Source organism: Amblyraja radiata, chromosome 27, assembly GCF_010909765.2.
Source record: "Amblyraja radiata isolate CabotCenter1 chromosome 27, sAmbRad1.1.pri, whole genome shotgun sequence".
In the NCBI taxonomy this organism is placed as follows: domain Eukaryota; kingdom Metazoa; phylum Chordata; class Chondrichthyes; order Rajiformes; family Rajidae; genus Amblyraja; species Amblyraja radiata.
In genome coordinates, this window is record NC_045982.1 from 15,659,115 (window position 1) to 15,673,504 (window position 14,390).

The 14,390-nt window shown below is 40.8% G+C and overlaps 1 protein-coding gene across 4 annotated transcripts in view; it reads left to right on the plus strand.

Annotated features, from left to right (window-relative positions):
• The window catches only part of LOC116988485 (protein argonaute-1), a 72,012-nt gene that overhangs the window by 29,234 nt on the left and 28,388 nt on the right, over positions 1–14,390 (plus strand). For all 4 annotated transcript variants that reach the window (XM_033045228.1, XM_033045232.1, XM_033045231.1 and 1 more), the window contains 5 exons: positions 1,352–1,486; positions 8,289–8,376; positions 10,799–10,946; positions 11,261–11,380; positions 12,285–12,407. In XM_033045228.1, coding sequence (XP_032901119.1) covers positions 1,352–1,486; positions 8,289–8,376; positions 10,799–10,946; positions 11,261–11,380; positions 12,285–12,407 — 614 coding nt within the window. The remainder of the gene's footprint in view (positions 1–1,351; positions 1,487–8,288; positions 8,377–10,798; positions 10,947–11,260; positions 11,381–12,284; positions 12,408–14,390) is intronic.

Consider the following 14,390-nt stretch of genomic DNA (forward strand, 5'->3'; position numbering starts at 1 on the left):
CAGGGAATTCCACAGATTCACAACTCTCTGGGTAAAAACGTTTTTTTCTCATCTCCGTTCTAAATGGCCAACCCCTTATTCTTAAACCGTGGCCCCTGGTTCTGGACTCCCTCAACATTAGGAACATGTTTCCTGCCTCTAGCGTGTCCAATCCCTTAATAATCTTATATGTTTCAATAAAATCCCCTCAAATTTTTCTAAATTCCAGTGTATACATGCCCAGTCGCTCCATTCTTTCAACATATGACAGTCCCGCCATCCCGGGAATTAACCTCGTGAACCTACGCTGCATTCCCTCAATAGCAAGAATGTCCTTCCTCAAATTTGAAGATCACAACGGCACACAATACTCCAGGTGTGGTCTCACTATGGCCCTGTACAACAGCAGAAGGTCGAAAGTACATCAGCTTGATAGTGCACACCACCAGACTTAGAAACAGTTATTTCTCCTTTGTTAGCAAGCTTCTAAATGGTTCTTCCATAAGCTAGGATACTGTCTGATTCACCTCTACCCTTTGCGGTTATTGGGCATTGTCGCTGGAATTGGTGCACTGCAATGCAGAGAACTATATTCTGCACTCTGTATCCCTTTGCTCTACCTATTATACTTGAGTTCGGCTTGATTGTATTTATATATAGTATTATCTAATTTGGTTGGATAACATGTAAAAGAAAGCTTTACAATGTACATTGGCACACAAGACATTAATAAACCTAAACCTCAATTAAATATAAATTTGTTTCTAAAAAGTTAAATCAAAAAATAAATAATTTAAACGCTAATAGACATTTAAAAATAATTAACTTAATTGATTAAATCCTTTTTTTTTTTAATGTAAATGGCCTAGAATTTGGTATTTCTCTGAGCTGGTCAGGTTCATCAAAATGAATGAAGTCATTGCCCATTCAGCTCTTTGCTTTCCCAGTATAACTGGAGGAACACAGCAGGATGTTGATGCTCTGACTCTGGCATCCTTGAAGAATCCACATTGGAGCTCAGTGTGGGATTTTCACTTGAGTGGTCCTCAAATCATTTTGGATTGTGAATCTGACCATTCCTGCAAAAAAGATAGTAAGTCACTAGCATCTAACTTCCTGAAGTCCCTATGCCATAATAGCAATTCTTTGTATTAATTTCATGCTTTCTGTTAAATGTTCTAAAATCCTTCATTGTTTTAATGATCCTGTTGTGCTGCAAATTATGATATTTCTTTACGGTCTGGATATGATCATTGATATTGATCTTCACCAGTCACTATTAAATGTTGGATTTCAGTCTTGTGTTTTACATTGGATCAAGTATAGTAACTATAATAGCCCTTGACCATAGTTGTTTTTCTTTCAATTGTAGTGTCTGCAACAGCTTTCTACAAAGCCCAGCCAGTGATTGAGTTCATGTGTGAAGTCCTTGACATAAGGAATATTGATGAGCAGCCAAAGCCTCTTACAGATTCTCAGAGAGTCCGTTTTACAAAAGAAATTAAAGGTAGGTGTCCTGGCAGTTGTTCTTACCATTGTTTTTATATTTAGCGATGATGTAATACAGCAGCAAATTGGGGACTTGCAGCATATCCCTCGACATCAAAGATATTCATGAAGGTATGGGTTAGGAAAAATGCTCAGTTTATCTAGCAAACCCGCTACACTTATTTAGCAAATATTTTTAGTAACTGTTCATTAATGCAGTACTCCGTTACAACTTCACAATGTAGTAACATTTTAAAGCTTGTCCTTTTGTAATGTGAATGTGGCAATTGCCAGTATTCTCTAAAAATTCAAATAAAAGTCCAAAATGTGTACACTGGCTACTTTTATAATTGGCTACTGAAATTGACCCATGGTATAGTTAAATGGAAAATAATCAAAAGCAGAACATTTTTTAGAGAGAATAAATTGTCAAGCCATTGGAGCATAATGTAAAGGGCAGTTGGATTGATGGAGTTTCTTTGCTGCAAGCTGGCATGGACTCAACAACGTACCTCGGTGACTGCCAATCACCCCCCCACCCCCCGGACACTTATTATCACTTATTATTATTTATTTAAATCATTTGCTATGTCGCTCTTCCAGGGAGATGCTAAATGCATTTCGTTGTCTCTGTACTGTACACTGACAATGACAATTAAAATTGAATCTGAATCTGAATCTGAATCTGACTCAATGGACCAAATGTCTTGTGCAGGAAGGAACTGCAGATGCTGGTTTGATCCTCTCAGTCTGAAGACAGGTCTCGACATGAAACGTCACATATTCCTTTTCTCCAGAGATGCTATCTGACCCGCTGAGTTACTCCAGCATTTTGTGTCTATCTTCGGACTAAATGTCTTTACAAGTATGTAATAAGCTGGAGAAACAAATAATCTGTTTTATTGAAATTGCTTGAGGGATCATGGTTAACCAAGCCATAAGTTTAGTTCAGAGATACAATGCGTAAACAGGCTCTTCGGCCCACCGGGTCCACACTGACCAGTGATCCCCACATATTAACACTATCCTACGCACACTAGGGACAATTTTTTTTACATTTACCAAGCCAATTAACCTACGTACCTGTACGTCTTTGGAGTGTGGGAGTAAACCAAAGATCTCGGAGAAAACCCACACGGTCACGGGGAGAACATACAAACTGAATTTTACAATATGTATGCATATTCTGAGGCGAATCTGTGCTGTTAATATTTCGACACCAAGTTCTTTGGTTCATTCTTTTGTGGGAATTTAGTAAGGATAAGCAGATAATCAGCCATGAAGCAACCAATGTGCATTTTGATGGGGGAATAATAATCATTGAAATTGCATTCCAGCATTTGTCTTTATTCAGTGGACAAAGCACAACAGATCTGCTTTTTCTGTAAAACAGCATTCCAGCCATACCACAAAACCATTCATACACTGGAGAGAAAAAAACCCAGCTGCCAGTAGTTTTTTTGTAGAAAGCACAAACATTGTAACATAAATATTCAGATTGGAGAGCAGATTCCTTCGTGGATTTCCTGTTAGCAGGTAGCCTCCTGATAATCACTGAATAACAAAAGATTTTGCAGGCTTGTTGAGAGCTGTTAAGTGGCTTTTTCACGGGGCGACTTGACGCAAGAGTGATCCAGAGTTTAACATCGTGGGAACCTCGTGCGATAACAGTACGGCATTCGTGGACCACCGTGGACCACCGTGGCGCTAACGGCAGGTAGTCGTGTAACTTGGTCACTTGGGAGAAAATTCAAGAAAGTTTGAATTTCTCCAAGAGTGACTTGTACACTTGTGGTTGAGCATTGCAACATTGTATGAACATAGTGGCCAGTGCGATATCCGTAATAACTCTTGCAGGTACCGTGGGAACTCCTGCGAACGGTGAGTAACTGAGCAGTTTGATTGTCAGTGCTTGTTTTACCTCATTGTTAAATAAATATATTTTTTACTATCAGATTGATGTCTGCAATTCTTCATTAACACATCACTACAAGATGAATGTCTCTAATGTTATAATCCCTCTCATGCTGAAACACAAAATAGTTGAAGGGAGGTGAAATAATCACATTTTCATTCTTTTTCATTTTTGAGTGTTCAGGTACCTCACTTGCTGAGCTATTTTACTCCAGCAGTTTGTGTCTCTTTTTGTCTAAAGCAGTTTCTAAGACTGTAGGAACTCCGCGGGCCAGGCAGCATCTACGGAGGGAAATGGACAGGCGACCCTTTCTTCAGGCTGCCTTATCTCTCTCCCCCCCCCCCTACTCCCACCCACACACACAAATGCTGGAGAAACTCAGTGGGTGCAGCAGCATCTATGGAACGAAGGAAATAGGCAACGTTTCGGCCCGAAACGTTGCCTACTTCCTTCGCTCCATAGATGCTGCTGCACCCGCTGAGTTTCTCCAGCATTATTGTGTACCTTCGATTTTCCAGCATCTGCAGTTCCTTCTTAAACACAAAGGCACCGAGTTCCTCCAGCATTTCGTGTTTTGCTCAGTATTCCAGCATCCGCTGTCTCCCGCGTCTCCAATAAAACAAAACTACTGACAAAAGGGTGAAGAATAGGGGCAGAGATAGATACATTCCTGATTAATGCGGCTGTCAGGAGGTTATGGGGAGAAGGCAAGAGAATGTGGTTGAGAGGGAGAGATAGATCAGCCGCGATTGAATGGCGGAGTGGACTTAATGGACCGAATGGCCTAATTTTGCTCCTATAACTAACAAAGATAGTAATTGTTAGGGAAATGTAGTTATTAAAGACGAGGGGGAGCAGAAATGGGCAGTCTGGGATGGATCGCGAGATACTTGCATAGAGGCACAAACGTTAAAGAAAGGGCAGATAAACAGAGAGGGGGGGGGGGGGACTTCCCTCAGTGCCCATCTGTTACCACTAATTGGACAGTTCGGTCTGTGAAACGCAACACGCCAGCCCCGACATCCAGCCCGGTGGTCAGCCCTTTGAGGATAGACACCAGTTGCTTGGAGTAACTCAGCCGGACAGGCAGCAAATCTGGAGAGAAGGAACGGGTGGCGTTTCGGGTCGAGAGCCTTCTTCAGACTGAGGTCAATCCCCTGCATGGATAACAGGAGTCCCAGCCAACACGACAATCGCCCGCTGCACAGTCTCGGAGCTTCCACTGCGAAAACGGTGCCTACATTTGAGCACTTATGTAACTGAACCATCCTACCACCAACCACAGAGCATTCCTGAACTACTACCTACCTCATTCGAGACCCTCGGACTATCTTAGATCGTATACTCACTGGCTTTATCGAGTTACAGTGTGGAAACCGGCCCTTCGGCTCAACTTGCCCATACCGGCCAAAATGTCCCATCGAAACTAGTCCCATCTGCCTGCGTCTGGTCCATATCCCTCCCAACCTGTCTTATCCATGTACCTGTCTAAATGTTTCTTAAATGTAGGGATGGACCCAGCCTCAACTACCTCCTCTGACAGCTTGTTCCATACACCCACCACCCTTTGTGCGAAAATGTTACCCCTCACTCAGATTCCTATTAGATCTTCCCCCCCTCACCTTGAACCTATGCCCTCTGGTCCTCGAATCCCCTCTGTGGGCAAAGGACATATATTACCCTGGACTCTGTCTATTTCCCTGCCTGTTCGTCTCATGGTTTTGTACACCTCTCAGCCTCTGTCCCCAGTGTGGAGTTAAGGGCTTGTTTATGGGCGCCCTGGGCTGAGAACTCTGGAGGATGGGTTTTAGACTTTATCGGGAATCGAGATAGACCCCGTAATGCAGGAGCAAAGAATCGCAGACGCTAATCTGCATTGGAAAGACACAATATGCGGGAGTAACTCAGCGCTGAAGAAGTCCCGACCCGAAACATCATCTATCCATGTTGTCTAGCGATGCTGCCTGACCGGCTGAGTTGCTCCAGCGCTTTGTGTCTTTCCACTAGACCTGTAATAAGTCTCGGCTAGGTGTTTACTGGGATCTCTGGTGTTTAATAGACGTCCTGATGTTGTTTTTGATCGGGTTTACTACTGACAGTATTTAATCAGATCCATATTAAATCATTTCCCCTTCACCTTAAACCTATGTAATCTGGTCCTCGATTCGCCTACTCTGGGCAAGAGACTGTGCATCTACCCGATCGATTCCTCGCATGATTTTAAATATTATCTTGCACACAGCGTTGTTCCCTTCACCTCTCCATTTATGGCTCGATTGTTACTATTTATTGTCTGTCTACTGACTGGTTAAACGTTTGAAAGTTTCACCTCTCAGTAGATAATAAAATAAGACAACCATCACGGTCAATGTGAGACAAAGTCTTTATTCCTATTTGACAAAATAAAAAGACGACTTCTGGCACATATTGAGGGAAGGTCTCCGTTGAAAGATGGGCTTCACCCAGTGAGACTTCCTCTTAATTCTCTTTTTAATTAATCTCACCCTTCTGCCTTCACGCAAGCGTTCTCGATGCACATAGTGGGCTGCTGCATACAGCGCGTCAATGAAAATAACCACCACCCTGTACTCGAAAATACTTAGTATAGGCATGTCTCCAAATGAGCCAATTCAACCAAGGGAGGAATATAGTGTGTGAAAAAAACCAATATAGTGTGTGAAAACAAAGTAACATCATTTGTGCCACGTGATTAACAACACTACAGTTCACGATGTTCACTCAAGATTAACAGGAAAGCTCGGGAGACGGACAAGTCACTCGCACAAATAACAGAAATGCCGTGTACCGTGGGAACTCTATATCTACCCCCCGTTATATCGTGCGAAACTCGTGCTGGACCACGACCACTTCACTCTGGTGACATCTTGCGTCAACTCGCCCCGTGAAAAAGCCCCATTAATGTCTTGTTATTTTGTAATTGCGCATTCTTCTATTACCCGCCCCCCCTTCCCTGTTTCAAGAAAACACTTACTGATCCCCCTTTTATGTTAAGATACCCTTGCTGCAATGATACTTGCTGCTAAATCTGCTCCGTATATTTCGAGCAAAGTTGACAATGGGAAACTGCAAAGCATTTGTTAAATTAATGACATCAAATATCCCTTTCTTTTGGGCATGCAAACACATTAGGAAAAGTGTTCCAGTGATGAAATGAATGATAGCCTGAAAATCAAAGGAAAAGGCTCTTGAAGTTGCCAGAAAAAGCACTGAACCTGAAGATCAGGAATGCTTCAGAATTCAAAAAAAGGGAACCATGAAATTGTAATGGTAAATAGAATATGTGAGCAAGTCTGCAACAGTCAGTCATAGCTTTATATGTGATAAGTAATATTGTGCCACAAGTAATATAACATCAGACAATAACCAACTTCAAAGTAACAAAGTCACCCTGCTAAAGCTTCCATTATCAAATTTGGTAATTGATCAGCAATTTAACTACACCAGCTTGAAAAGTACTGCGGATGCAAGAGCTGATTACAGCTTGGGTGTTCTTGGGTAAGTGGCTCAGCACAAAACTTAACATCTAGAAAGCACAACTCATTATTGCAATGGAATACTCTACTATTTGTCTGGCTTAAGTGGATATGATAGTTTTATGGTTAAGTTAATGGCTTGAACCAATGATCCTGTGATGTGAATTCAAATTTCAATAAACCAGGAATTTGATTAATGTCATTAATTAAATGAATTAGGAATTCTAAAGTAGTATTTGTATTAATGATTATTAAACAACTGGATTATTTAAATATAAAAAATCAGAACATTCAATTCTGGAGAAATTTTAATGGGCAAATAAGGTTCCAAAACTCAAGGAACTTAATGCCATCCACCAAACCTAATCCACCAACCTAGCCGCTCACTTCCTCATTTGCAGGTGTGCTTTGGCTATTATGTATGTCATATCAAGCGCTCTGGGATTATTTGCCAAACTACTTCAATGGCATTGCCCAAACCTTTGACTCTCCCACTTCGGCAAGGTTAGGCTGGGTAAATCTACCAACTGTAAATTTACTTTCAAGCCACATAAAGTCAGGACTTGGAAATACACAACATTCACCTGTTGTTCGGTGTAAATGCTGAAAAACTCTGGGTTAGCATATCATGAGCATTTGAATTTGGCTACACTGGGCCTGTACTCACTGGAGTTTAGAAGAATGTGGGGGGGACCTCATTGAAACTTACTGAATAGTGAAAAGCCTGGATAGAGTGAATGTGGAGAGGATGTTTCTACTAGTGGGAGTGTCTAAGACCAGAGGCCATAGTCTCAGAAAAAAAGGATTTACCTTTAGAAAGAAGATGAGAAGGAATTTCTTTAGTCAGAGGGTAATGAATCTGTGGAATTCATTACCACAGACGACTGTGGAGGCCAAGTCAATGGATATTTTTAAGACTGAGATTGACAGATTCTTGATTAGTAAGGGTGTCGGGGGTTATGGGGCAAAGGGAGGAGAATAGAGTTGAGAGGGAAAGATAAACCAGCCATGATTGAATAGCAGAGTAGGCTTGATGGGCCGTATGGCCTTATTCTGCTCCAAGAACTTATGAACTACTAATAATAATGGGAATACAAGAATGATGTATTAGTTCAAGATAGTGTTCACCAGCCCCCACCTTCTGAATGATAAATATGGATGATAATTAATTATGGCTAACAACACTTTTGACCATTTGCCATGGACTCAACCTATGCACTTCCCACAAACATCCCTGGATGGTATTCAGAAGTACTGGCTGATAATTTCTACATTCAATGTGACCTTGCACAATATAAACCAAAACATCAGTATTGGATCATTGGAGTCAGTGATTCGCTTCCCTAACCAATTGAGCTGTTCGGGAATATCCAATGTTCCAATTCGTGATCTTTCTCTTCTGGTCTCTCCAGGTTTAAAAGTGGAGGTTACTCACTGTGGACAGATGAAGAGGAAATATCGAGTGTGTAATGTTACACGTCGGCCTGCCAGTCACCAAACGTAAGTTACCTCCAATTAATGTGATAAAATTTAAATAATTTGTGTGCTGGTTTGTGTAAATAATATTGAGATTTTCTGTTAGATTTCAGGTCAGGTCATTGATTCCAGAATTACAGGTCACCAATGGGTGCTCATGTAGGATTAAATGTAGATTGTATACAATTAGGAATTTGAAGAACTGAGTGAGATTAGACTGACCATTTAGTATACCCTGAAACAATAATGTGTGGATTTGCAATCATATATCCAAACTATAATCAAAAGAATGAAGTATATGCATCAGGTGTGTGCATAAAACAAAGGTTCAATTGGATGATAATTGATATCATGGATTTTGGATGATTTCAGGAAATTGTAGAATAATTAGAAGTTGTAACAGAAACAGAAATACATTTGGGAAGAGTAAAAAGTGGAAGGAAATAGAAAAAAATTCTAAAATACAGTAGTCATGTAATGCGAGGATGGATTACAATGACCATCAACCATGTTTTCACGAGCAGATTATGGCAAAGCATTGCTGAGGGATTATTAAATGACAACAAGAATGTTGAGATTATTATGGATTAATTTTGCAACTCAAAAACTCAGGTTAGCTAATTTCTAGATGAGTTAAGCAAAATAATATTAAAACAAGAACAGGCTTTTTGTCTCTTCGAGCCTCATCCATTCACCAAAAATATACGAACAGAGGAGGAATAGATGTTTTTGTCCATTCAGGTTTCCTCTGCCATTTAGTATGACCATAGCTGATCATCCAAATTCAGTACCCTGATCTTTGCCTTCTCCACATATCTCATGATCCTTTTTACACTCTTCCTGATTTTCCCCTAGATTATATCTTTTGGATTCAACTACGTGTGTTAGAGACTTTCACAGGTTTACCACTCTTTGGATGAGGAATTTCTCTTCATCTCGGTCCAAATCTTTACTTTTATATCATGACCATACACATGAGGGTTAATCAGACAATGCAGATGAAAGCTGTGGAGGAATATACTACATTTACCAATGGTATGAAGCCAATCTTGTAAATTTGCATATCAATAGATAGTAAGTCAGTATATGACGAGGGTCCAGTGTCTCTTGATCAAAGTGTCGTAGACCGGACAGAAATGAGTGATCGTGAAAATTTGAAGCTATATATTCAAATTGACTGTGGAGGCTTAATTGTTGAGTATATTTAAAGCAGAGATTGGATTTGTTTTTAGTGTGTTTGTGCAGGTAGGGTTCTCTGAGATAAAATATCAGACATGATTTTGAATAGCAAAGCAAATACGTGACTGAATAAATGCCTTCTGTTTCTTGTGTATTTGGCTGAACAGGCCTGTGCTGATGTTTATTCTACACACGCCTCCTCCTTCTCCTCTTTCTTCTCCGGGTAATTCTATCAGCCTGCGCTTTGAATCCTTTCCCCATCATTACAAAAATCAAATGCATCCAATCATCTTGATTAGCATCTGCAGTATCTTGCGTTTCCATTCACCTTAATTGCCTGACATGACAAATTATTTACTCTTGCCACTGGAAGGCAAACAAGTTTATTTTAAATTATTTTCAGATTTATATGTGATAAATTATTAATATGGAAATGGTTGCAGTGAAATTGCTGAGCATGGCAGTAACATGAAACGTTGCTGTATGGTGAAATGGAGATAAGTGATATTTAGAGTTTATACTTGCAAAGTGGAACACCTTAGGGCAACGAACTAAGCACTGGAGGATTCCATTATGGATGCAACATGAATGAAGATAACAGCAAAGAGGACAAGAAAGAAGCATTAATGCAGAAGTCAATAATTATGGAGTGCAAGTCTGGAAGCTTATTTCAACGTCCAATAAAATATACAGGTTGCACACCTTTGGGTTCTGCCTGAATGGAGGATGGGGAAACCACAAGGCAAGTGAAATTAAGGGTTAGGTTGATGGGAGTCCAACACAATTAGCTTTAACCTTGTTAAATTAAGGAATAGAAACTTATAGAACATTCTTAAGTGGTTGGACAGGCTAGATGCAGGAAGATTGTTCCCGATGTTGGGGAAGTCCAGGACAAGGGGTCACAGCTTAAGGATAGAGGGGAAATCCTTTAAGACCGAGTTGAGAAAAACATTTTTCACACAGAGAGTGGTGAATCTCTGGAACTCTGCCACAGAAGGTAGTTGAGGCCAGTTCATTGGCTATATTTAAGAGGGAGTTAGATGTGGCCCTTGTGGCTAAAGGGATCAGGGGGTATGGAGAGAAGGCAGGTACGGGATACTGAGTTGGATGATCAGCGATGATCATATTGAATGGCGGTGCAGGCTCGAAGGGCCGAATGGCCTACTCCTGCACCTATTTTCTATGTATCTGTGTATCTAAAGAAAGCCTACATGTTTATATATTTGTCAATGTGTAAAATAACAAACTGATTTTTTTTTTTTGCTAGTTTCCCACTGCAGTTGGAAAGTGGACAGACTGTGGAATGCACAGTAGCGCAATATTTCAAACAGAAATACAACCTGCAGCTGAAATACCCACATCTACCCTGTCTACAGGTGGGACAGGAGCAGAAGCACACTTACCTACCTCTTGAGGTGAGAGATTATTGCAATGTGGCTTTTCTTTAATTCACCTCCTGGCTTCTCTTACTTTCTAAATAGCTTAACTTACTTAACTCTTCTTTATTAGCCTCAATATGGATGTCACAATGCCCTGTTATTGATCTTTCTCCCTAGCTATTCTGATATTTTGCATAGCTTTGAACATAGAACAGTACGAACAGCGTAGGAACGGGACGTTCGGCCCAGTGAACATGATGCCCAGTTGAACTCTCGATGATCCTTATTTCATTGGTTGCATTGCTGTGAAGGATGACTTATGCAGAGTTGTAATTACTTCTCTTTTGAAGGTCTGCAACATAGTACCTGGGCAGCGATGTATCAAGAAACTCACAGACAATCAGACATCAACAATGATCAAAGCAACCGCACGGTCAGCGCCAGACAGGCAGGAAGAGATTAGTCGATTGGTGAGTGACAGAAAACCATAACATTTAATTTTTGTTGAGCAACTCGTATGCAACTTGCATTCAGATAATCAATAGGCCTCAGATCTGGCAGAAGATTCATATTCTCCCAAGCAGCAGTGATTCCCACCCTCCTATATGTTCTCTCCAGAAATCTTACAAATTGACCAGAAGAATAAGTGAACTGACATTAGTATTCTCCCCCAGGTCAACATGCCCAGCATTTAAATCCTAATTACTCTCAGTCAGCTATTTTAGGCTGGTACACTACGTATGTGGCCAACACCAGACTCCGAAAGAAGGCACTCTGTCCAAGCTGTATTGTGGAATGGGATTAACTGTGCAGGCAGAGGAAGATTTAAGGGTCACCGTGACATTCTTGAAAAAATGCATGTTCCTCACTGACTCTTAGCAACCATTGGCCCATGACCACTTGAAATTGGAGAAAGAACATTCAAAATGATATTGAGAGCATTTAGCGCATACATCTGGGGCACATGAAAGCCCTGCAAAAGAGCTAAGATATCATACCTCACAAACTATGCACTTGCTCATAACAGCAGCCAATACCTTCTCCAACTTCCCACATTGGCCTCATTAGTCAGCTTAGTATCCACAAAAACAGAGAAGAAAATCATCCTTGATCCCGAGGGAATGTGTAAGAAAACCTAGCTCACATCCTTACCTGTCTAGCTTCAAGCCAACATTCTAGTCTGGCTTACTGTGGTTCTCACCAGCTTCATTGGTGGGAAACATTTTGGCATCATGCCTGAAGATTCTATAAGTCCTTTATTTTGCTGCTGATAGATCATCTTACTGAAGGAAAAGAGAAAAAAAAGTATAACGATGTTGATGGCAAACTGTCAAGCCATGAACATGTATAGTAATTTATATTTTTTACTTGCAGATGAAGAATGCCAGCTACAACCTTGATCCTTATATTCAGGAATTTGGGATAAAGGTGAAAGATGACATGACTGAAGTTACAGGCAGAGTCTTGCCTGCACCGATTTTACAATATGGAGGCAGGGTAAGTTCATGATTTTTTCAGTTTATTTAGTTTAGTTTAGAGATACAGCGCCGAACCAGGCCCTTCGGCCCACTGAGTCCATACTGACCAGCGATCCCCGCACATTAACACCATCCTGCACACACTAGGGATGATTTACATTTATACGAAGCCAATTAACCTACATACCTGTGCGTCTTTGGATTGTGGGAGGAAACCGAAGATCTCGGGGGGGGGAAAAAACCCACGCGGTCACGGGGAGAACGTACAAACTCCGTACAGACAGCACCCTTAGCCGGGAACTGGGTCTCCGGCACTGCAAGCGCTGTAATGTCCCTGTCCCACTTAGGAAACCTGAACGGAAACCTCTGGAGACTTTGCGTCCCACCCAAGGTTTCAGTGCGGTTGCCGGAGGTTCCCGGAGGTTTTTGTCAGTCTAACTACCTGCTTCCACTACCTGCAACCTCCGGGAACCGCACGGAAACCTTGGGTGTGGCGCAAAGTCTCCAGAGGTTTCCGTTCAGGTTTCCTAAGTGGGACAGGAGCATAAGGCTGCGACTCTACCATTGTGCAACCATGCCGCCTTCACAGATGGTGACTCGTCAACCACCCATTGTTGGCTTCACATAAGGTAGCAAAGAGAGCAGCACATTAAAACATTGAAGGTCTATGCATATTAAAGATTATTTGAGGTGCAATATTAAATTATAGTACAGAGTAGTTAAGTAGTATTTGGATCTATGACCAGAATCCTTGTTTACTACTACGACAGCATCTCTTCACCATAGTCACTTACAAGATGCATCAACGTCGAGAGTGAGTTTTTTCATAAAAATCATTAAGCATGGCATTTTAAGTAGCAAAAAGAGGAATCTTGCAGGGGCTGAAAATCTGAAACAGAAAAAGGAAACACTGGCAACATTGGCCTAATGGAAAGAAAAGAAAGGACACTGTGAATATGAACTTTTCCTTAGAACTGGAGTACTTGAGGCTAAATTCTGAGGAAGAGTCGATATCCAAAGTGTTGCACCTGTTTTGCACAAATACACTCTCCTCTGACTGGTTACAGCTATTTGTTTGAGAGATGGCAAAGAGAATGAACCCATTTTCTTGCTCTTCACAGTGCCCCTGTTGTGTTTTTATGACTGTTGACAAATTAATTTCCCTCCTGGGATAAATAAAGTTCTATCGTATCGTAAAATGTGTGCACATCTCCTCGCTTGCATGTGCGTATGGATGTAGATCCATATGTCATTGCAATCTTGCGCAGCATTCTGCTTGCTTTCTTACGATGAACTGACTGTCATTAAATAAATGAAAAATAGTCAAATGGTGAAAATATTCAGAGAAAAGAAGGTAATGTTTCAGTAAACGTATCAACCCGAGACATCAGCTGTTTGTAACTTTGGGTGTTGCTTGATCTGGTTCATGTTTTCAGCTTTTTTCTGATTTTTGACTGTCTTTCACCTGCAATACTTGATCGAAAACAGAATTGCAAGTCTCCATAGCATTAGAGAATTCATGAGAGGAAATAATTCTTCATTTTCCTGATTCTATTTACAATACCTCCCTGTACTTTCCTGTTTTAGAGATGAAAAATTCCCAACCATTACACTGCCAAAATGAGAAATTAAAAATATTAATTAGGTTTCATGAAATACCTCCTGAGAAATGAACCTTCTGTCTTTTTTGAAAAATCTGAGCTAGTGGGTGACTCGTACTTCAAGAACCCGAATTACAAAATGTTGGTACTTGATTTGGCATCTCAACTTAGGCTTTGCTCTATCCTATTTCAAAATTTCCTCTGCTACATCTTTTCACTTCTATTATTTTCATTTTGCCACATGCCGCCTAAATTTCTCTTTTGTTCTCTTCTTTTATACTACTTGTTTTCTCATCCTTGCTGTCCATTCCATTTACTCCTTATGATATTAAATTGCTATGGTTGGTAATGCATCTCGAGGTCCGGTAACATGGATTGGAATTGCTTCAAAGTTCAGATCA